General features: G+C 54.4%; 2 protein-coding genes across 8 annotated transcripts in view; one reads left to right on the plus strand and one right to left on the minus strand.

The window, feature by feature from the left end:
* Positions 1 to 6,295: 6,295 nt before the first annotated feature.
* On the minus strand, positions 6,296 to 16,965 carry SCNN1G (sodium channel epithelial 1 subunit gamma). The gene is made up of 13 exons (XM_030229910.2): positions 16,909 to 16,965; positions 16,405 to 16,729; positions 15,347 to 15,641; positions 14,759 to 14,952; positions 14,368 to 14,471; positions 13,677 to 13,840; positions 10,942 to 11,040; positions 9,787 to 9,904; positions 9,217 to 9,295; positions 9,081 to 9,138; positions 8,678 to 8,739; positions 8,407 to 8,482; positions 6,296 to 8,004 (listed from the first exon to the last, which is right to left on the minus strand). Exons 1-13 carry the CDS (start codon positions 16,937 to 16,939, stop codon positions 7,624 to 7,626), a joined length of 1,986 nt encoding a protein of 661 aa, XP_030085770.2. The 5' UTR covers positions 16,940 to 16,965; the 3' UTR covers positions 6,296 to 7,623.
* A 427-nt stretch (positions 16,966 to 17,392) lies between these two features.
* The window catches only part of USP31 (ubiquitin specific peptidase 31), a 28,888-nt gene continuing 22,705 nt past the window's right edge, over positions 17,393 to 23,575 (plus strand). For 3 of the 7 annotated variants that reach the window (XR_007778835.1, XR_007778836.1, XM_050980070.1), the window contains exon 1: positions 17,393 to 18,108. Coding sequence is in view for 3 of the 7 variants with exons in the window: in XM_050980070.1 (XP_050836027.1) it covers positions 17,527 to 18,108 (582 nt within the window). In the remaining 4 variants the exon portion in view is untranslated. The remainder of the gene's footprint in view (positions 18,109 to 23,575) is intronic. The other 4 variants (XR_007778833.1, XR_007778834.1, XM_050980069.1 and 1 more) reach the window with 2 other exon arrangements.

Here is a 23,575-nt window from a genome sequence, read left to right on the forward strand (position 1 = left end):
CGGCTGGTGTTTGTTCCAGGGTTGGGAACATCAGCTGCACAGCCAGCAAAGCCAAATGACCTTGAGCTGCTTGACTTTCCATCATCTCTCAATTGTTTATGAGGAAGTTTATTTCATAAGCAAAAACCTCCTGCTGAAAATACAGCTGAAACGCCACAGGAAGCTCCCCTGCATCCCAGGCATTGTTTCCCCAGTGGTGTGTTGTGCTGGCGTGATGCACTGCTGACAGCAGCTAAATACAGCTGGGACACCAGATCCACGGGGAAAATCAGCCCTGAAAGTGACTCCATCTGCCCCATCCACCACCTTTCAAAAATATCAACTGCTCCTAAATTTCTCTGATGAAAGGAAAACGTTTTGATGGTGGCTGTGGCTGGTACAAAGGCAGCTGGAATTTTGCTGGATGTTGTTAGGTCTGGATGTACAGATGAAGAAGAGCAGATGTGCTTGCTGCTGTCAGTCCCCATCAGTCCCTGTCACCATCACCCACCGAATGCTGGTTCAAGCATTGTGTCCCCACACAGGGAGGCTGCTCTTTCTCCTGCCCCTGTCCCTGTCCCTGTCCCTGCCCCTGCCGAGGGAGCCGGGCATCCAGCCCAGGCTCACCCAGCATGGTAATTGCCAGCTTTATCTCTCATGTGCACTTCCAGAGACACACTGCCACTAAATGAAACCCATGAAGTGACAGTGAGCATCTCACAACCACCCTGTGCTGGAGCCGCTGTGTCAAACCTGTTAACTGGCCTGTGTTTGCGTTACAAAGATCAGGCAGTAAAACCCAGACAGGTTTTGTTTTACAATGTGCAGTAGAGGGAGGGAAGGGGCCCTGGGCTCCTGCTGGCCTGGCACAGCTCAGTGGGCTGGTGGCACAGCTCTGTGGCCAGTGGCACAGCAAGGGCTGCTCGGTGCCAGGCTGAGGTGCTGGGCTGTGCCACCGCCGCGTGTGGCCCTGCCAGCCCAGCTGTGGCCACAGGGACAGAGGGATGGGGCAAACTCCTCTGGGGCCCAGCCTGCTCAGCCTCAGCACAGTGACCTGTGCACTGAGTCCTGGTTCCCCTGCGGATGACACTGGTTCAGCACAGCACTGTGATCATTTGTCACTGGTGGGGTTTCCCCGACCAGCTCTAATTGTGACAGAGAATTAATTGCACTCATCTGCCTTTTCCGCTGTACAAGTTTACTGGAAACAATATCCCTCCTGCTGTGACTCCAGCATCCTGGGATGTGGCAGCTCTGGTCCTCTGCATGCCCCCAGGCCGCCTGGTACAGGCCTGGAGTGACAGAGTGGCTCCAGCAGGATGCAGCAATGTAAAGGTGCCCTGGGCTGGTGCTTTATGGTCCCCTCCCATGGCCTGGGGCAAATGTGAGCTATTTTGTGACTGATGACATTTTATAACAAGACCAGAGCTGGTTTATAGCAAGCCCAAGAGTGATTACCCCTGTGTACCCAGGGGAACAGCTTGTACCGTTCAGGATTCATTGTGTAAACTTGGGTGAGAAGGTCTTAAAACCCAGAGGGACAGCACTGGTTGTGACAACAGGGTGATTCACCCCGGCTGGAGCCGGCTGCCACCTCCGCCGTGCCCTGGGTGATCACATCCCGCCAGGACGGCGCTGTGCTCTGCTGCAGGTGAATAAATACAGGGAACACATGGTTTTAATCCCTAGAAACACATTTGGACAAAGCACATGACTGGAAGAGAGAGATGTGACCCCGTACCCCACACCCCACACCTGTTGCTGGAGGGGGCCTGCCTGGCTCAGTCGCTCAGGGCTTTGCAGCTTGGGGTTTTTGTCACTCATCCCCACAGTGTCCCCTCCTGTACTTTGCATCTCACAGCTTTGGGAACACTGCTGATGGCAAGGCTGCTGGGGTCACAGTGCCACCACGGTCCTGGGGGGCTGGCAGGGCTGGCAGGCTCATACCCAGCGCAGAGGCGGGCTCAGGTCCTGACAGGGTACAGCTCCCACACAGGGAAACTGAGGCAGATGCGTAAGACCGGGAGGGACAAGGCAGTGCAAGAGTGTTACAGGGAAGTGCTGAGGCTTGGCTGAAGATTCCAGAGGACAGAGGCAGGAACGCTCTGTCCACAGCCCTGGGGCCAGGTGTGTTTCCCTGTTTACACCCCCGGCTGTGTTACAACCAGGCCAGGGAGCAGGCATGGCTGCAGGTCAGCATCAGGCCCGCGGCTGCCTGCAGGGACAAGGACAGGGAGGACTGGAGAGCCCCTGCCCTCCACCACCACTGCCCCCAAGGTCTCCACTGCTCTGCAGAGGGGTGCCCAGCCAGGTGGGCCGGGTGCGGGCCGGGCCCCCACTGCCCAGGCTGGAGAGGCCCAGCAGGCTCAGTCCGGCTGGGATGGCAGTGCCCAAGCTGGCCTGGGCTTTCTGCTCCCCCTCCTGCCTTGGGCACTGCTCTCAGTCTGGTTCCAGGGTGAGCCGTGCCCAGTGCCGTGTGTGGCAGGGGGTGTGGGCAGCTGGTGAGGGCTCTGCACGTCCGGGCCCGTCCTGCTCCAGGGAGATGCCGCCATGGGGATTAGTGTGGGGCCGTGTGGTGGCATGTCCCCGTGGGGAACTGCTGCAGCCTGGGTCACACTGCCATGGGGATTAGTGTGGGGCCCTGTGGTGGCATGTCCCTGTGGGGAACTGCTGCAGCCCGGGTCACACTGCCATGGGGATTAGTGTGGGGCCCTGTGGTGGCATGTCCCTGTGGGGAACTGCTGCAGCCCGGGTCACACTGCCATGGGGATTAGTGTGGGGCCCTGTGGTGGCATGTCCCTGTGGGAAACTGCTGCAGCCCGGGTCACACTGCCATGGGGATTAGTGTGGGGCCCTGTGGTGTCATGTCCCCGTGGGGAGCTGCTGCAGCCTGGGTCACACTGCTGTGGGGATTAGTGTGGGGCCGTGTGGTGGCATGTCCCTGTGGGGAACTGCTGCAGCCCCGGGTCACACTGCCATGGGGATTAGTGTGAGGCCCTGTGGTGGCATGTCCCCGTGGGGAGCTGCTGCAGCCCGGGTCACACTGCCGTGGGGATTAGTGTGGGGCCCTGTGGTGGCATGTCCCCGTGGGGAGCTGCTGCAGCCTGGGTCACACTGCCATGGGGATTAGTGTGGGGCCCTGTGGTGGCATGTCCCCGTGGGGAACTGCTGCAGCCCTGGTCACACTGCCGTGGGGATTAGTGTGGGGCCGTGTGGTGGCATGTCCCTGTGGGAAACTGCTGCAGCCCGGGTCACACTGCCGTGGGGATTAGTGTGGGGCCCTGTGGTGGCATGTCCCCGTGGGGAGCTGCTGCAGCCTGGGTCACACTGCCGTGGGGATTAGTGTGGGGCCCTGTGGTGGCATGTCCCTGTGGGAAACTGCTGCAGCCCTGGTCAGACTCTGACTCATGCTGCCTGAAACTACTGTGGTGCCACCACGGTGCCCTGCGTGGCCTGGCCTTGGCTGGGGATGCTCCAGCTGCTGGAAAGTGCTTCCAAAAGGCTGAGAACAGGCTGGTGGGGATGGCTCAGGCCATCTGTCTGGTGAAGGGAACTGCTCCGGGGCTGGCTCACCCTGCCCTGGAGGCGAAGGGATTAAACTGAGCCATCCACACTGTCCAGCTGTGTTTGGCCTCCCCAGAGCTGGGCTTGAGCACAAGAAGCTCAGAGCCTGGATGGATTTTCCATTTCCATAGGCATGTGCTGGAGATGCCTTTCCCCAGCCCAGCCCCATTTACATTAATGAGGCATTTAACTCCCAAACCTGTTTGTGGACCACTGGATGTCACCCAGATGTCATCTTTCTGGAAAGGACCTGGGCAGTTTTTAACCCTGTCGATGCTGCCTGGCCACATGTGCTGGGAGCAGCTTTGGGCAGTTACCCCTTCCTTCCACTCTGAGGGAGGCTGGGGTCACCCCTCCAGGCTGACAGCCCCACACAGGCAGGTTCCTGCCATCCAGAAAATCTCTGTGCACCTGGATTTTCCTCCTCCTCAGCCACTTTTCCCCCACAGCCCCTCCATCACCTCTGGCTTTCTTCCCCCGGCAGTGGCTGTGGAGGAGCAGAGCGAGGTTCTCCTGCTGTGCCTCCTCTCCTCCAGGGCCAGTCCCGGGTGCCAGCAGCCTTTCCCGTGAGTCACCAGCACCTGCAGCCCCAGGTTTGTTTCAACACCTCTCCCCAGCCCGTCCCTGCCATGCTGCCTTCACCTTGGCTGTGTTTTCAGGTACTGCAGCTGCTCCCTGCAGCCCTGTGGTGCCACAGAGCTGCAGCTCTGGGTCTGTGGCTCTGGGGTCATCACAGAGCTGCTGCTCTGGGTCTGTGGCTCTGGGGTCATCACAGAGCTGCAGCTCTGGGTCTGTGGCTCTGGGGTCATCACAGAGCTGCTGCTCTGGGTCTGTGGCTCTGGGGTCATCACAGAGCTGCTGCTCTGGGTCTGTGGCTCTGGGGTCACTGCCATCCCTGCCCAGAGATGCCCACTGTGGCTGCAGCTGTACCCCAAGGACAGCAGGGGCTGTTGTGAGTGAGGGCTGCTGCTCTGGAGCCCCGAGCGGGGCTGGCTTGGCTCCCAGTGCCTGGCACAGGTCTCCTGGGAGCACTGTCCCCATGGCAGGAGACCGGGCTTCCCACCTGAGCCCAGAGCCAGTGCAGTGCAACAGGGGATGGGGCTGAGCCCTGGGTTTTACAGCCTGTTGTTCCCATAAACTCCCAGCTGAGTTTCTCAGGCACTTGTGTTTATGATGTTTAGCGTGTGCCAGTCCTCATTCTCAGACCGTCCCCGGTGGCTTTCTGTGTTTGAGGTGACTCAGGAGTTCAGCACAGTTCAGTGTTTAACTCATGATGAAGTAAGCCATTTCTGTAGCTCCGTGGCTCTCTGCCTTCTGAGGATTATTCATACACAGAGAGAAGGTGTTGCACCTGTCCCAGAGTAACTGCAAACGGCACCTGTGGAACACCTGTGCTTTTCCAAAGAATTTAAAGCCAGTGTTCTCCAAAAAAAGCACCTGTCAGGACACATATCCTGGGTTTTCAGTGGGAGAGCCCTGACATTTCTGCTGCTGGACCACTACAGGTTAGCAGCCTTGTTCTCCATCAAAGGATATTCCCCTTATTGGAACTGCAGTTCTTGGTATAAAGTCTGACTAGTCCTACATCTGCTTTTGTGCAGGATTGGCACTACTCTGTTTATTTTGCAAGCTTTTGTTTTGCTCTGGGGAGGCTTTAGAAACACTGACCCATCCCAGTCTTTACCAGCTGCCAGTGCCTTCCCCAGCCCTGGAGCCAGGCTGGGGGGTTCCCTCCTGTTAGGGGGCTGATTGCATGATTAGCATTCACTGATTGCATGATCAACACACTGATATAACCCAGCTCTGAGGGCTCCTGGGGCTGGGCAGAGGTGCTTGAGCAGCCTGAGGGGAAGAAGAAGCCCAGTACCAGTATCAAGCTGAGCTTGGCAGTCTGTCCTTAGCATTGCCTACAGTGGATGTGAGCAAACCCTGTGGAGAGCAATGGTCTCAGGGACTGCTGCACACGCAGGTACAGATGCGGAGTGGAAGAACTGTGGTATGGCCCACTTTGTGATGTTTTCTTGCTTTCCCTGGGAGGTGAGCCCCACAAAGTTCCCTCTAGGCTGTGTTCCATGGCAGCTGACCCTCTGCATTGGAAGGCAGGTCCTCAGTCAGGTGTACGGGGGCCAAACCAGCTCCTGTGCCAGCACCACCAAGCTGGTGGCAAGGTGTTCCTTAGCTCTGCACTTTGCTGTTACTCTTGTCCCTGCTGCAGGGGGGACAGCTCATGCCTGCAACACCAGGGGGAGGTGGGGCTGCCTGGGCTGCCCTATTGTGCTCTAGCTCTGTTCTGCCACTGCTGCCCATGGGGCAAGGTTGCCATGATGAGCTGGTATTTGGTGCTGTTAGAGGTGATGGGGATGAGCCATGGCTCGCCCAGGGCTGCCCCAGGGGCTGAGGCAGATCTGCTTCCAACTTTTCCTGTGGCCTCCAAGGGACTGCTCAGGTGCAGAGCTGTCTGAGGACACCTGAAGTTCCAGTGGTTTTGGTCTCTTTCTGGTTAACATCGCTTTGTGAAAAGTCTTTTCACTGTTTCTGCTTGCACCCCATGGTCCTCCTGCCTGCTCTGACCAGGGTCCCACAGAAGCCCCCTGCTGCAGCTCTGCTGAGAGGCCTGGGGATCTGCCTGGAAGGCTTGGCCCTGCTGAGAACCTACAGCCCCTGGGCAGGCAGAGACAAATCCTCTCAGCTCTCAGGATGCCGGCAGGGAACTCATACAGCGGTGATTTAAAAACAAAAAAGGGCAAAGCAGTTACTCAAAAATATATCTTTATTTTTTCAGTTTATCATATATTTAAATAATTCAGTTAAAATAGGTTTTATTGCACATTAAAGAACCTTTCTGGATTCTCACTGTCCTCTATAAATTAAGGTCATAGAGAAAGGAAAGGAGAGACTCTTGCACTCAGACACCCCTGACACGCTCTGCATGGCTCTGGCCCTACAGACCCCACAGCCAGTGTGGGGTGGGCTCTGCTCTTTATCTCCACAGGGAGCTGAAGGCAGCAGTGGGCTGTGGCAGGAGGGAGCTGGCTGCAGGCTGGGGGGCACGGGGGAGGCCCCAGCTTCCCCAGGAGCACTTGTGGCTGTGCTGCACAGACAGCAGCCCCTGGCCCTGGGGGGAGCAGCACAGGAGGTAAAATGTGGGTGCTGACATTGCTCTGTGGACAGGAGTGTGTGGTGGCAAGGTGGATGAGGTACAGGTGGGGCAAAACTTCCTCCAGGCATTGGCAGGTGGGGAACTGGTTGCAGGAGGAAGTCCTTGCCTGGGGTTGAGCAGGAAAAGAGCAGCCAGCTAACTCCCTGTGAGGCTTCTGGGAAGTAATTTAATGAGCTCCTTGGAAGTTATGTTTAAGGGCTGCCTGAGTGATGTGGAATGGAACAAGCTTGCAGAGGATGCACTTCATTACTGTGCTCCAAATTGGATTTCATGCCCTTTCAGATGATTCTTTGGGGATGACTCGGGCTTTCCCACCCTAGCTGTGTAGCAACTTGCTCTACAAGCCCATTTCTGGTTGTCCTGGCTTTTCATCTCGCCAGAAAGAGGTCCTCAGGCCACCATTGGAATCAGGTTTCTAATGAAAATTCAAGTGAGAGCTTTCCTTTCATGCTCTCTTGTGCTTTACCCAAGCCCCTGTCATGCCCTTCCTGGATTCCTGACAGCCTGGGGTTTTTCCCACAAGTCCAGCCACACAGCAGAGAGCAATTAGTGTTAATGCTCAATGTGGCATCAATCTGCTGCTGTGGAGCAATTCCTGCCCACATGCAATGGGGTGTGTGCAGCTGGTGGCTAATGCGTGCCTTTGCCTGGTGAGACATCCCAGCTTAGTACCACATCCTGCTCCAGCCATCTCCTGCCATCATTAACTCAAGAACTGATTTTGCTTGAAGCTCCTAATGTCTCTGAGCCCTCAGCTTTTGTGTCTGAGCTTTGCTCAAGGCAGCTTTGACTGCCAGTTCAATCCCTGAGTAAGGGTCTGACCTGGCAGCCCTTCAGTGCTTGTCTGGATCGGTGCCTTGGCCCCAGGCACGTGGGTCCAGCACCCGCCTGAGGGCCGGCGGGTGGGTGGGTGGCAGGTGTCAGTGCTGGCCCAGCTCCAGTGTGTCGGGCAGCTGCTCTGTGAAGGCCGTGTCCAGCCGCAAAGTGCTGTAGTTGGGGGGGGGAGTCCTGGGCAGGGGGCTGTCCTGGGGCAGCGGCAGGCGCAGGGCAGTGGTGAAGGTGGGCAGGTCCTCGTCGATGCACGCGGGGTTCTCGTGGCCCTGCCTCTCCACGTCGCTGGCCTGGGCTGCCCTGCCCTGCTGGCGGCCGCTCCACCACTTCTTGGCCCTCTGCCACTGGCGGCGCAGCACGATGGACAGTGAGTCGATGAAGAACACCTCCACGATCTCGATGACACACACCACGGAGCAGCTCATCCACAGCCCCAGCTGGCCCCCAAAGTTGGACAGAAGAATGACGAGCTGCCGGAGCAGAGAGCACAAGGTTAGGGTCTGCAATGGGCACGTGTCCATGCAGCCATTACAGCAGGCAGGGGGACGCAGCCGGGGCACCCAGGGCTCGCTCAGCACTCCCAAGTGCGGTGGGCCCATCTCTGCTGCTGTTCTCTCTGGTTAGCTTCAGAAGGAGCTTGGAGCTGAGCTTGCTGTGTAGCCCCTGCACAGGGCTCGGGGCTGGACAGGCAGAGACGTGGCCCGAGATAAGGGCTGGAAAGGGCAGGACCAGCCCAGAGGTGCATATCTGAGATCAGCTTCCTGCCCCTGCCTGTGTGGGATTACTCCCCTGGGCAGGTGAAAGCTTCCAGGCTGCGTGCGTGGGAGGAAGCGCTGCGTCTCCTGGGAGTAGGGACCAGCGTGCTCACTCACCGTGTTGGCAGGATTCTCCGAAATGAATCTCTCATTCAGGTCCTTGTAAAACACCATGAGGTTGGCAAGGTCTGTCCTGGGGAAGAAGGAGGCAGGCAGAGGGTTTAGTAAAACAATAACATGAAACATACTGAAAAACTATGCAAATAACCAGTTGGACCAGTAGGGCTGGGCTGCTCCAAGGGAGCTTTTTCCCCAATTGCCATCATTAGGGCTGCTGAGATCATATCAGAGCTGGAGGTGCAAGGCAGGAACACACAGGGGGACTTACTTGTTCAGCTTCTTGTTGAGTTTTTGCCCTTTGTCCCAAGAGAGAACTCGGAGCATCCAGTCCTGGAGAACAGACAGAAAATGCTGCTCTAGCTGCAGGTTCTTGTGCAGAGACCCTTGGGAAGGGACTCTTGCTGCACATCTCCTTTGGCTAGTATGGGTACCAGAACTGAGTGTGTGACAGGCCAGCTGAGCCCAAGGGGATCTCCCAAGACAAATTTCAGTTTAATGATGAACTCGTGGAGAGGAAGCCCTGAGCTGGAAATTACAGACTGGTCTCCGGGAGTAGTATCACTGAATGCTACTGACTACCCCAGGGCCTCCTGCTTTTGTGCTGAGACTCTGGGGTTACTCAATGCCTTGTGCCAGGCTGCTGTTCTGGTGGAGTGCAAGTGGGGACTGACCTCTGACACGATGGATGGCCACTGAGCAATGCTGGTGGTGAGCGCCCACTCCTTGAAGCTGCAGAGAGAGGCAGGATGTCACTCGTGAGCTCCAACTCCCATGCACGCTTTACCTCTGGCTGTGGCAAGGACTTACCTGCAGGCGTCTTTGCAGATCTGCTGGCAGCCCAGCTGCTCCTTCACAAACTTCTCATGCAGTCTGTAGTAGCAGTACACTGCAGGGGAGGAGCAGGATGTGTGTGAGAAGCCAAAAAGAAAACCTGCTACCTGGGCTGGAGTGGGACATTTGGGGCATAGGTGGCCTTTGTGGCCATCGCCTACATGGTGGGGATAAAAAGATTTACGCTATAAATATTGCAAAAGACTTGAGAAGTGGCTGTTACTTGATATAGGCATGAAAACTGCCACACCTGGTCAAGCCCTCCACTCGACTGTTCTGTGGTGGGCACAGGTGACAAGCCATCAGGGGAAGTTTCACAAACCAGTCAGTGTGAGCAAGGGAGGCACTTCTGGCTCTGGGTGTGGGGGCTTAAGTGGGTTAAGGCAGATTTGCCTCATCCCAGCACATTTGGGTGTGCAGCAGGGACTGCGTGACAGGGACACTGCAGGCGCTGGGTACAGGGGCTGTGTGACAGGGACACTGGGGTGCAGGGGACAGGACTGGCAGCTGAGGTATGTGCAGTGTCAGAGGTGCTTCAATACTAACTCCAGTTTGGGTTCTTCTTGTAGTTGCAGTACTCGGCCCCAGCGGGTAAGGGCTGTGCGTACTGGGCACAGCCACACGAGTCCACCATGGCCTTCTGGAAGCAGGAGTGCAGGCAGATCTGGGGAGAAACAACAGACCTGGGGGCTAAGAGGCAGCTCCAGGCTCCTGTGCACCTAAAAACACCCTGCTTACATATATGGGGGTTCTAGGAATGCCCCCATTTCCCCTATAGCCACCAAAAGCTTCAGGGTTGCCGTTGCTCTTTACAGAGTCAAGGAGAGGGTTTTAGGCCTGCCATGGCACGTGGCCCATGAATCACTAACTAGGTGTGGGAAGTGACTCACAGCAGCAAACGTTCACAGCTTCCACCAAACCCTGCTGGTGCCTGCTAAGAGAGGTGAAGCTGGGAGGATTAACAGTTCAGCAGAGCCCTGGCTTGTGCTAAAACACTGAGACATGCAGGAACAGAACTTCTCTTTTAAATCCCAGTCAAGCCTTTTGGTCCCAGTGCCAGCCCTCCTGAGCACTGAGTTTCGGTGAAGTACTGTTATTAAAAACCTGAGATAATGTCTGGGTGATCCTACCTGGCACTACACCACAGCAGATTTCATATTCCCCATAAAACAGGAATTTAGCCTAGACCTGGGCTTTGCAGCAGGCAGGAGCTAATGTAAGTACAATTTTTCAAGTGGAGAGTGCCAGAACAACTGACAGTCTCTAAGAGGACCCAATTACAGAAACCATGCAAAATTAGTGGAAACTTACTCTGTAAACAAACATCCTGCTATCTGGATACTGATTAGATGGTTTCTGTTATTCTTGGAGTCCTAAAGGTCACAATTTCTGCCTTCAAGGGTTACTAAGCTGCAACCTTTACTTGGCCAATATTTTCCAGTCTCACATTGCTTGAAAATTGCCTAATGAGTTCATGTTCTCTCTTTATCTAACAGGGTGGCTGAGGGAACTTCAAACAGCAACCACTTAGGAATAGAAGTTGGATTTTAAGAAGTGCTGTCGTATTTTACATCAGCGGTAAAAGCAACAAACCTGTGCTCAGACTGTTCCCAGTCTCAGGTCCTGAACCACAGACTGTTATAAAGTTTTTCAAGCAGGCAGTTTTCAAGCAACTGATAAACCCAAAGGTAATGACTTTACCTGGAGTGAATAGCTCTTGTTATAGAGATTTTCCACAGGTATGTCAGCTCCTGTCTCTGTGCAGTCACTGTAGGGTTTGCTCAGCTTGCGAGACTGGGTCTGGGAAACAGAAAAAATTTGTGTTTTTGGAGTTCACAGAGAAATCAAAGGATTCAGTGACACTTTATCCCAACTCTGACACTGTAAATGATAAGGTAGCTTTAAATAGAATGTTTACCTTTTCCTACCTAAAGTGATTTGTGGATCCCTTATCAAAACAAGGGATTTTGTCTCTAATATCTGTTTTCCCAAAAAAACTGCTCTGCTGTCTTCCTGGAAACCTTCTGCAGGAATGCAAGGTGGTATAATCATGGCAGCGAGGATTTTTCAAAGCAGAATAATCCATATGCATGTTCTCTCTTAGTCCTTTACTCTGGATGTTTGTGTTGTGAGGGATGGCAGTTGTTGTCGAGGGTTTTGGTTTTTTTCTGTGAGGATCCCCACCTGCCTGAGCTGCTGTTGCACTGGCTGCTCCTGTGCTGTGGGTAAATAGCACTTGAGGCTCCACTGGTGCTCAACAGCACCTCTCTCAATCCACTCTAAATCAAATGTTTGTGTCTCCCTCAAACCTTTTTCCAAGTGCTGCTTTGACCCTTCCTCTCAAATGCTAATGACTTTTCCCAATCTCTGCTCAGAGCAAAGAGCTCTGACATGCCAAGTCTGTGCCTGCAAGCTCTGTGAAACCAGGGCTGGGAGCCCTCAAATTCCCGAAATCTGATTCCAGCTGCATGGCCCACTTCCTGCAGGCTGCCTTACCTCTCTCAGCCCCTGCTATCTTTCTGCAGTAATTATCCACTTTACAATAGAGTGGCCTGAAACCACAAGAAACATCCATTTAAGATTCCATTCACCGATCTTTCTCTACAGAGTTTAAAATTAGAATTTAAAATTCTGTTCAAAGGATCAATGCAGCAGGAACATGAGAAAGGCTCCTTACCCCCTAAGGCACTGAATGCAGCTCCTGAGGCCAGCCTGATAGCATACCTCACCACTCTGTCTACAGCAAGAGAAGGCTCTGGGCCAGTATGGTGCAAGCCAACACTTTTAGAGATGTTCAAATCTCTTCTTGGAGGGAAAGATGGGATTTCAGTACTAGAGATGCATTACTTCTGAAAACTGACTGAAACCAGCTTTAAAATTCCACATCCAATGTAGTGCCAAGACACTACCTCAGTCTGCTCCTGCAGCTTCCAAGAGATGATCGATCCTTTGTATAGAATTATTTTGTTGTGGCTTATGCTCCTACAAAACTTGCTTGTTCCTTCAGGTACTGAAATAATTTCCAAACTAAGCAATGCCTTGTTTGCATGCCGAAGATACTGGAATATTTTTGGAAGTGGGGAGCAGTCCTAGTACCCAGCAGAAAGCCATGAGCAATAACCAGACACTGATGCCATGTTCAGAGCCCAGCGAGCAGCACCGTGTGGGACACAGCTGCTGTGTCCTCCTTTGTGACCTTGCATGTGGGGACAAGCACTGATCTGGCACCTCGGTGCTGCAGCCCTGTCCTGACAGTCCTGACCCCCCATCACTCAGCAGGCTCTCTGGAGTTGTCTTTTCCCTGCAGGACAGTGATCCCCAGCTTTTGTTCTGAGATCAGAAATTGTGTCCAGGTTCTATTTTTGCTGCCTCATTAGAATGCAATTGGATCCCTTCCTCATGACAAATCCTTTATATACAGACATTAAGATGTGTACAATCTTATTTGTTATACTACAGCTGTTCCTATTGTGCTAGGAACATATTAAATATTGAGACTGCCTTGTGTGACCGTCTCTGTACAGTGCGATGGTGACAAAGAAAAGTCTCTCTCACCACCCTGGTTCCCAAACCTCTCAGTCGTGATTGACGGAGAAGTTGCTGCCAGTTTTCCAGACAGCTGGAAGACAGTTAACTATTTGCATTTTGTGAAACATCAGCCCTCTTTTAAAGCCTTTTCTAATGCAGGGCCTATCAATGCAGCACACCCAGATAAGCAGGATGGCTGATGCTCCACCAGAAAGAAAGGCAGAGCTGAAGTGCTCACTTAACAGCCCATCCAGATGAAAGGACACCTGGCACAGCTTTCGCTGCTGTGCCGAACCCCCTTGGGCCAAATGCCTCCTCTGAACTACACTAAATGGGGAAAGCAGGAGCTGCAGCTCTCCTTGCCTTTGCTCACTGCTGGCAAAGCAAAGCCGCTGCCCACGGGGGTGGTTTACTGCTGGGATAGAGAGAAAACCAGCAAAACGAGGCTTACATTCCCAAAACACTTCAAGGGGTTGTGTTTGCCACCACTCCTAAGGACCCGAGCCCAGCACAGGGAGACCCACAGCTCCAGCTCTGGCTCCTCGACCCTCCTGGGGTGAAACTCCCTGCTCATTGCTAAAGCCAAACGAGGCACTTGACAACACATTTCTGTGGTTGTGGATTTTGCTGTGAAAACAAAACCAAAAATCCCCTGGAAAGCCAAGGGGTGGAAGAAAAGGGAGAACAAACAATATCCCAGGCCAGTTTGGTTTAGAAAGACCTGATTTTCCCACGGCCTATTTTTCAGAGAAGTGCTGTCACAGGATTTCCTTCAGGGCACTTCAGCTGCTGAGTGGGAGGTATTTAAAGGCCTTCGAGCTGCTGGCTCTCTGAAATCACCTCATCAGTTCCTATTACAGCTGTTCCAAGGCAAAGGTGCGCTCAAAAAGGAGATTGTTGCCACTCACAAAGTGCATCCCTATGGAAGTGGCTGCTGCAGTCTCAATTTCCGTGCCAATGTCTTCAATGAAGGGATACTCGTTTTGGTCGTGGACCATGATCTTGGCTCCTGTGGATGTCACCAGGAAGGGGTTGTAGTCTGCTTCGTCGATGTACAGAACAACGTGCAATCCTGAACCACAGAGACAAGGCAGGAAGTTACACCAGGAGCTAGAGCCACGTTTTCTGGTCAGGGAGGGCAGGTTTGTTTCAAGTTAGCTGGCCTTAAGTAGAACTGTAACAGCCAAGCACAGCCTCTGCCCAGCCAGACCAAGACACATGCAGCCAGTAACATCCCTTTGTGGAACTGAGTACAGCAAACAAACAACATCTGCTAAGAGCGTGGCTGGAACTCACTTAAAAAAGTTATATAACTGGGCAGCAGCAATTTCAGCTGGAAAACATTAGTGATGCAATGATATTATCTGTATTCTCAGGCAAGAGTTTGCACTAGTTCAAACAGGCATTTCCCCAATCAGCCTGTACATCTACAGCCAACACATCGCTCACGCTCCAGCAGGATCCAGTTTGCTGAACCACTTGTTATCAAACAGTTCCTCTGCAAACCGCCCTGGAACACCACACATGTGCAAAGTGCCCTGGAAAACCACAGGTGTGCAAAAGGCCCCGGGCCAGCCCAGGTGTGCAAAGGGCACTCACCGTACTCGCTGCCGCCCGTGGAGGTGCTCAGGATGGTCCCGCTCTCGCCGCTGTTGAAGGTGTAGCAGTTGCCGTGGAGGGGGTGATGGAAACGAGTGAAGTGCCTGGAAGAAATCGAATATCATGATAGAAATTTATTTTGTTGAAAGATGTGAGTCTCTTTCTAAATAACTTGAAACTACATGGCAGTATGATCTAGTTTAATATTTCAGGAGATGGAAACTCGAGGAAGTTTTAACGTGGGAATGGGAGTTAACAGCATGGGGGAGGCAGATTTACAGAACTAGCAGTGGCTCCTGCTGGAATTCAGCAAATACCAAATACTCCATTCCTACATATTATGGACTTGGAAATAAGCTGTTAAGATGGCAGGAATTTTTTGTGCACTGACCTTTTGTCACAAGATAGGCCATCAAAGTAACATGTCAGTAGAAGGTCTTCGGCAGAATAACTCAATTTTTCTTTAATCTCCAGGGGAATTTGTGCCATGATGTTCATGTAATGCAGCTTGTACCACTCCTGGATGGCGTTAACACCCGAACTGAACGTGTACAGGGCACACTCGCTGCTGTTGTTTGCGTCACACTGACAAGCACAGAGGGGAAAAAGCATTTCAGATGGACTGAAATCAGAGATTTTACAAGGCAGGTGTAAATTAAGGATTGTACATCTGATAGTGTTTCTCTTCCACAGAAATAACCATGTATGAAGTTACAGTGGGCATCAAAGACCTTTTATGCAGGGCTAAGTGATATGACCAAATATTTCAGGACCAAAAGAAAGGTCACAGATGACACTGACTCTATTTGGGAAGACTTCAGGAAGGTACTTCTCTGGAGGTGGATCTGCAGCAGCCATGGAGGCTTAGGCAGAAGAGCAGACAGGGCAGGCAATAAAACCTGCCAAAGGGACACTGATCCCAACACAGCCCCTTGCTGCCCCACAGGCAACTTGCTGGCCAGGGCACAGTGACACTCACCAGCTGAAAGCCAATGATGTCGTTGGAATCGCCCGAGTTCACGATGGACGAGTCCTTGTGAAAGACACTTCCCTCTATTTTCCTCTTCTGCCCACTGTGCAGTTCAGTCGCTGTCCTGGAGAAGTCCTCGACCTTCAGCAGAGGGATCTGTTCGAAGAAGTCACTCCCTGTGCTGTTCCAGTCATCCACTGACCGGCGCACCTTGGACTTGCCCTCAGAAAATCCATAGAAAGTTTCCAAAGCCTTTTTTGTCTCTTTGTCCAATTCAGCTAAATACTCTTTCATGGCACTGTACCTGCACGGGAGACAATGTGACAGTGACATCCCATCCCACCTCTCTGCATGCTGCACTGTGGATGCCGTGGCTTGGGACAGAATTCCCTATGGACGTCTCCCACCAGGCTCTCACATCAGTGAGGGCAGACACAGCTACATCCGTGGAGAGACCTTGGAGCAGGGACCCCAAGAAGCAGAGCAGACTGAACTACAGAGAAAGTTCTCCCAAGACTCTCAAGCTCTTTATGTTAGGAAGTCTGAGGAGGCAGAGTATGTGGAAATAAGACTTCATCTGTGAAGCGTCATCAAAAAGCTGGATCCCCATAGGGACCGGGGTGGGAATCTGGCAGCAGAACAGAGAGCAATGTAAAGCATGATTTGACAGGAGAAAAAGTATTGCTGATGAATCATGTCAAAATCTCCCATAAGGAAAGAAAGAAGCAAGAGAGAAATGAGAGATCTGCCCTTTCCATTTTTTAGGAGACAATGCTGTTTGTAATCCTGGAACTTCAGACCTGGGAAGAAGGGAATTTGAAGAGAGCCAAAGAGCTGACAGGGACTGTCTGGAGCAGAAAGCAGCACGAACCGAGCCGAGGTCAGCAGGCAGCAGTGAGAGGTGAGAGTGCAAGCCACACAGCACAGAGGGGGATGTGGCACACCAGGTGCCCTACAGGGAAAAGCCACGGTAGGGAAAGTGCTGACAAGGAGCGCCGGGACGAGCTCGGGAAAGAATCTGACACTGTGCGGAGCTGCCATCCTCCCGCCAGCTCCCCAAGCCTTACTTGTACGGGTTGATGTTGCAGATGGTGACGGCTGGGAATGGCAGCTTCTGGAACTGGACGGTGACGGAGACCGAGGCGCTGTAGTAGTTCATGAGGAGCTCCGCGCACTGCCAGAGGATGAGCCCCACGGCGCTGAGGGTCAGCACGATCCAGAGCAGGCGGCGCAGGCGGCCGCGGGACACCACGATGCGGCGGCAGCCGTGCGTGTTGGTGTTGAGGCAGTACCAGCGCATCAGCTCGCTCAGCGTGGGCGCCTGCGGGCCGCGCACCGGCAGCGTCCGCTTCAGCCGCGCCGTGATCTTCTTACCGGGACCCGTGGGGGCCGCTGCGGGCGAACCGGGCACTGAGGGGGCGGCTGGGGGATCGGCGCCAGCCCGGTGGCCCGCCACACCGCGACCGCAGGGTCCCGTCCCGCCCGGGGCCGTCACCCGCCATCCCGCCCCTTCCCGGTGTTTGATCCCCGGAACGTTCGTGCCGGGGGGGATCGCGCTCGCCGCGCCTCACCTCGGCCGCCCTCGGGGCCCGGCGGCGCCATGCTCCTCTCGCAGTCCCGGCGCTGCTGCCGATGGGCCGGCGGGCGGCCGCCCCGGTACCTACCCCCGCCACCGCCCCGCCCCGGGCCGGGCCGCCCCGCCCCGCCCCGCCCGCCCCGCTCCGCTGCCGCGCAGCGCCGCCCCACGGCGGTGGCCGGGGCTGCGCGGGGTGCCCGGGGTAACGGGCCCGAGAGGGGCGGGCCCGGCCGGGCGGGTCCCGGGAGCGGTGCCCGAGACCCCGGTGATGCGCGCGGGACCCGCGAGGGGCGGGGCTGGGGGCGGGACCAGGGGCGCGGCCGCGGGGGTGGGACCCGGCCCCGCCCTCCGGCCCCGCCCTCCAGCCCCGCCCCGCGCCAGCATCGAAGATGGCGGCGCTGCGGCAGCGTCTGCCCGTCGCCAAGGTGGCGGCGCGGTCACGTGGCGGCGCGCCCCGCCCCGCCCGCTGCATGGCGGCGCCGTGAAGCGGCGGAGCCGCGGGCCGACTCGGCCCGGCGGGATGCAGCGGCCGCCGGGCTGAGCTCCGGGCCGAGCGCCGGGTGGGCTAAGCGGGCCGAGCGCCGGGCGGGGATGCGCGCTGCGCCGCGCCGCCATGTCGCGGGTGAGCGGCCCCGGGCCGGCCGGCAGCGCCAAGGAGAAGCGCTCCTTCAGCAAGCGGCTTTTCCGCGGGAGGGCGGCGGGCGGCGGCGCGGGCTCGGCCCCGACCGCCACCTCGGCCCCAGCGCCGTCCGGGCGGTCGCTCGGCGGGTTCATGAGCCGCGTGCTGAAGACCCTCTCCACGCTCTCGCACTACAGCAGCGAGCCCGAGACCCGCGGCGCGCTCGCCCCGCGCCTGCCCCCGCCTCAGGCGACGGGCGGCCTGGGCAGCTGCTTCCCGCCGGGCCCGCCGCGCAGCCCCGAGCCCCCGCCGCGCCCCGCCGGCGGCTCCGAGGCCGTGCCTGGCGTGGCGGGGCTGCGCAACCACGGCAACACCTGCTTCATGAACGCCATCCTGCAGTGCCTCAGCAACACCGAGCTCTTCGCCGAGTTCCTGGCGCTGGAACAGTTCCGCGGCGGGCCGCCCCCCGCCGACGGGCCGCCGCCCGCGCCCGGCGAGGTCACGGAGCAGCTGGCGCAGCTGGTGCGGGCGCTCTGGACGCTCGAGTACACCCCGCAGCACAGCCGCGACTTCAAGGTGAGCCAGGGCCTCGTCCCGTCGAGGCGGGAGGAGCGAGCGCCAGGCCGCCGGGAGCAGCCCCGGAGGGCCGATGCCCGCGGTGCGGAGGTGGCGGGGCTCGGGGCTTAGCCGGTGCTGCCGTGGCTCACAACAGGTCCAAACGTGACACGACGCGTCCGCATCGCACCGGCACCGCAGGCTGCCCCGGTCAGCAGCCGTGGTGGGTCTCTGTCTTGCCGCTGGTCTGAGCAGCCACGCCGTGGGAAGAGCCCTGTGGCCCTGCCAGCTGCGTGCCGGTGGCCCTGGAGTGCTGTTCCTGCTCCTAGCATCCTCCCAGAGCAGTAGACCCTGCTCGAGTGACAGCGCTGGGCACGCACGGCAGCGCCCTGGGAATGCCGCCGTGCTCTTTGCTCATGGTGTTTGATGCTGGCTGATGGCTCTGGATGGTTTTTATCAGTGAAAATACCCATTTTACTGTTTCATTCCTCTACTGAGCTACCATTAGGGAAGTTGCAACTAACTGTTGTTTGGGAGTTGTGCGCGTGCAAGGAAGGAGGCAGTTGAGAAGTGTGCCTCGTAGTCTGCTAACCAAGAACTTGTGAGTTGGGGCTGATTTGGGGAGTGTGTTTCAGGAGTACCTGCTTGTCCTCTCTTGCTCGGACTCGCTGGTGTTTGGCCCTGCGGTGTTGGTTCAGTCCAACAGCCCCTGCCCGGGCCTCGCACCTGCCCCAGGCGCTGTTGGAGCACAGGGCTTGGTCCTTGCGCTGTGGCGTAAAAACACCCTGCCGTGGCTTTGGATGAAATCATGCACAACTGTTTTAAAAGTGCCCTAGGCCTGCTTTGCCTCCTGGATCAGGGAGAAGTATTATTCCTGGCACAGAAGAGTCTCTGGCTGTGTGAGAGAATCAGAGTGTGGGTCAGCCTCCACACGGTCAACTTAGAGACACTTAGGGGAGTTTCTCTACCACTTTTAGGGGTATTTTTCTTACAGAGTGACTTGCAGAGGAGATGCTCAAATGCATGAAAACAGTAGAACATTGACACAGTCTTGGGCCCTCTGTGTGCAATTCAGTTGGGGTGCACAGCAGGTGGAGGCTGGGTCCCAAAGTCAGCTCTCCCTTGGCGCCTGCTGGATGGTGGGGTGTCCCTAGAGGGTTCTCTGAGGTGTCGGTGGCCTTAGGCACCCTCAGTCATTTGGATGGCCAGCACCTCTTCCCTCTCTTCTCTTTGCTTCTCCTGTGCCTTTTGAGGCAGCTGCATCCACCTGTCCTGCAGGGGGTATTCCCTGGAGCCTCTGGCTGTTTGCCTTCTCTCAGGATGTCTGCCACAAGGACCGTGTGTGTGGCTCTGGTCTTTTCAGAGGAGCGCTTGGAAAGCCAATCACTCTCTGAGTTCAGTCTTGGCAGCACCACGGGCCACTCACCTAGACCTGTCACTGTTCCTGAGGTGGTGTGGCAGGAGAAGAAATTGTGGGTTTCTCCTGAGTAATAGCAGGAAAAACGGTTGTGGAAGCAGGATTGTCTTCTGGCAGTGGAGCTGATAGAACAGGGAGCAGCTCTCTTTCTAGGCCAGGCTCTGCTGTTCAGGCAGGCTGGGAGCAGGGCTGGGATACGAGTGACAGCAGGAGGAAAAGCATCAAGGCCAGGGATTAAATTAAGGCCATGTTCCGCGGGTGTTGAGAGCAGAACTTTGCTGTTTGCAGGCACTGCTGACGGTAAGCCAGCGCTGTTCTGTTTGTGGATGGAGCTGGAGCCCATCCATCTCCTACCTGCCAGGTCCCTGGAGGTTTTGAAAAGCCTCTTGCTGGAGGGAATCTGGTCCCAGTTGATCCAGTTCAGCGCTGCACAGTGCCAGCAGCATGGGTCCTGCTGCAGGACTGTGTCATTGTGTCAAGTGCTGTTCCCGTATAGAGGTCAATTACTTCTAATATGAAATTAATGTTTCTAAAGACAGTTAAGTTGCCTGAAACTGCTATTAAATTCAGTTTTTAATTAAACTTTCTCAGCAGCAGATTTGTGCACATAATTTACAAATGTAAACAGTGGGCTTAGATTGGAGAAAGGCAAAGATCAGTATTTCAAACTACTACTTCTCCCCAAAACAAGGAAAGCATCCCCCCAGCTTGTTCTGCTTAGAGGGTAGAACATTCCTGATCTGCCTTGATGTAATTGTATTTAAGGGTGTAAAGTGTTTTCACAGGGTAATTTTCAGCTTTCCCTCCAACAGTAATGGCCACAGAGAGTAATATTTATTTGATAGGCAAAAGGCTCTTTATTCAGCATGCTTTCAGATCCATGTGTTGTTTTGTTTACTATTTTTCTTCTTTTGGCACCAAATGTAATGGAGCAAAGGCACTTGCTAATTCCTAAATACTTCTCTGCAGGTACTAAATGTATTTTAGGACAAAGAATGATACCTTTTGTTTTTTTTGCTCATTTTTACATCTATAGGCTTCTTGGAAGAGAGGAAATTATTTTCAAGGAAGCATGTCTTAGAGTCCTTGTGGACAGGGGCCTTTGAAGGGATGATTTTTGGCATGCTTTTTACCCTCAGCTGGTTTTCCTTGGTAGTGTTTTCTGTCTTTTTAAGTTGGTCTTCAGGAAATAACCCATGTCATGGGTCTCTGAATGATGCAGCTGCTGAAACTAAGGAAAATGCTGTTCAAACAACTGGTTTGTGATAAATGGTTCATCTTGTAGTTGCAGGTTGAGGGGAGAGCCTGTCCGGGAGCTTGTGCACAGAGAGGGGAGGTCGGGGGTGCTGACAGAGCAGGGCAAAGTTGTAGAAGGCTGAAGGGGTAGGAAAAGGTCTCTAAGGACTGGACTGAGAGGTGGCAGCAGAAGGGTTTGGTTCCTGGCTTGGGAACAGAACGGGAGCACCGTGGCAGAGCTGGTAGTTCCTGGGTGTCTCTGCTGAGGATGACTCTCCCACAGGCCCTGTGCTCCTTTGCTCTTTGCTTTAACAAGCCTTCTCTTCCGATTGCTCAGTGGGTTTTGTTCTCCTGCCCAAACAAAGCTGCTGCTTTCATAACAGGGGCCGATCTTGCAGCTTGTGCTTCCTCTTTCCCCTTTGTGATGGGGTGACAATGGTGACAAACATCTATTGTATAAGCAGGGTTTTGGGCTTGTTTTTTTGCAGGGAGCTGTCCATCCTGCCTGCAAAGTTCCTGGGAGTGTCAGACAGGGAGGACAGAGTGCCCTTTGTATTGCAGCACCCGGAGGTGATGGGGGTCGTCAGTGGGAAGGATTTTGATTTAAACTAATTGGGCTTGAAAAATTATGTTCTTATGCAAATCCTCTGCCTTCTGTGGAGTGTGGGTCTTCTGTGGATGATGAGGCTCTTACTGTTTTGAGGCTTTCTCTGAGGCTCTTCAGTTGACCACCGAAGCATGCCAATGTTTAACAAGACCCTTTGCACACCAGAGCTGGGATTGCATTCTTGTCCTACAAGAAGATGGCCTTGGCTGCGACCTGCAGCATGTTCAGCAAATACAGCCCAGTCACCATAACTCAGTTGGGTTGGATTGTCAGAATGGGATCTGAACCCAGAATGAATCCCTGTTGGTAGAGCAGGGATTACTGTGCCAGGTTAAAAGTGCTGCATCCTTTTTTATTTATTTATTTTTAAATAAATATGTTTGGTGTGAGATTTCCAGGTAGCTGTTTGAAACTCATTTCAAGGTGTTTTGGGAATGCATTTGGTGCAAATTTCTCACTTTGGGACAAGCAGTGTGCCGGCTGTGTTGGGCACTTGTTTGGGAGTTAATCACTAACTCCTGAGTTCTGAAGGAGCTCCTGGAAGTGTTGACATGGTCAGATCTTTGCCTCCTGTTGAAGGTGCAGTGAGAGCAGCTCTCACTGGGGGCTGCTGGGGCAGCGTGGCTGTCAGGAGCCTTTGGTCCTGCTCACTGAGCTGTCAGCCCCAGGCCCTTCTGCTCACCAGAGCCCTTGTGCCTTGCTCATGGGCCAGTGATGTGTCAGATGTGATCTCCTGGATTGTATTTAATTGTCTTACTCTCTGCCTAGCACAGAATCAGTTATTTTATTCTGGGTAGGGTCAATTGCTTATTCCTAAGGTATTTCTGCAGAAACTGTCCTCCCTCTGAACACAGGGATGGAAGAAAGGGACATGAAAGAATAAATGTGAGACCTTTCACCCTTCCCTTCTGGTAGCTTGGCTGTTGGTTCCTGGTGCTTCAGTTTCTGTGTTGCTCTGAAGAGGCTTTGAGTGGGTTAGGTAATATGGGATGTTGAAGTGCTTGTTGTAGTTCAGTCCAGGTGCTTCCAGTGGTGGCATCATCCTGAGGAGATTTGTTCTAGGGCTGCTCTGGGAGTTGGCATTGAAATGCTCCTTGAAACAAAAAGCAAGTTACAAATTTTCTACATCATTTTTCTGATGGTTCTTGATGTCACAGAAATGTGGTTCACTGGGATCACAAAGGTCTGGCAGTCCTGCCGCATTACACTTTTTTTTTAATGTTCATTTTTAATAAGGTGTAAGTCCATTATTGCATGTGTGGTTTGGTTTGCTTATTTTCTTGCCTATTTTTCCGTACAATTGCTTTAGTCTCTTTCTACACACATACTCCTAAACCCCTTGGGAAGGGTTTCCTGCAGCAGATCTGGTTGCCTTAAGGCAGCTGTCTGACTTACCTGTGAAATCCAAATCCTTTCTGGGAATTTCTGTGTTATGCTTCAAACTTTGATCCAAGTGAGTGCAGCACGAGGCTGGGGAGCCGAGGCTGAGCAGCAGAGTCCAGAGGTCGGACGTGGTTTGCTGAGGGGGTTCTGCTAGAGGGGGCAGCAGAAATGTGCTGTGGGTGCTCCTTTCCAGAGCAGAGGGTTGGCTGAGGCAGGAGAAGAGAGCCCGGCGTGGAACAGCTCTGCTGCTCCACTGGCGGGTGGCCATGGGGGTTGGCAGGACCCTCTGTGAGGCTGGAGGGCAAGTGTACATCATTGCCAAAATGTGTTCTCTGTCTTCTGAGCTTCCAGGTTTTTATTTCTGTGCTGCTTGTGCAAAATGACAGTGGAAGTATGAGAACTGTGTAGTGCCTGGCAGCCTGTGGAAGCTGTGAGGGGGATGCATGTTCCCAGGCAGCCTAATTGGGTCTGTGCTGCCCTGTGCCTTGTACATGGCCACACTTCACTGGAGTGAACCCATTCTCCCTGCCGTTGGAGCAAAGCACTGCTAATGAACTTGTTTGCATATGGCTGTGGCACTGAAGTGAATGTTTGTTATAACGTGCAAGGGGAGGCTTCTCAGAGTGGTAATGATGGGATCCCCCATCTCAGTTTCTGTGTCCAACTTGGCACCTGAAGCAGAGTCTGGAGAGAGCAGGAGAGGTGCAGGTGTGCAGCTGGAGGACGAGCTCCTTGGGCTGCTGAGCCCAGCCTTCCCCTCTGCCCTCGGTGCCAGCATTTACTGATAGTCCTTTACTGGGCTTCTTCACATTTGTGGCATTCTCCTGCTCCTCAGTCTCTTTTTC

Source organism: Serinus canaria, chromosome 14, assembly GCF_022539315.1.
Source record: "Serinus canaria isolate serCan28SL12 chromosome 14, serCan2020, whole genome shotgun sequence".
Classification (NCBI taxonomy): Eukaryota; Metazoa; Chordata; class Aves; order Passeriformes; family Fringillidae; genus Serinus; species Serinus canaria.

Bases quoted from the DNA above. Each gene is read 5' to 3' on its own strand.
- SCNN1G (XM_030229910.2), bottom strand. From the start codon at position 16,939: ATGGCGCCGCCGGGCCCCGAGGGCGGCCGAG. The intron at 15,642-16,404 runs GTAAGGCTTGGG...TCTCCCGTGCAG, and splicing joins TGCAACATCAACCCGTACAA to GTACAGTGCCATGAAAGAGT. The intron at 14,953-15,346 runs GTGAGTGTCACT...TGTGCTTGTCAG, and splicing joins ACATCATTGGCTTTCAGCTG to TGTGACGCAAACAACAGCAG.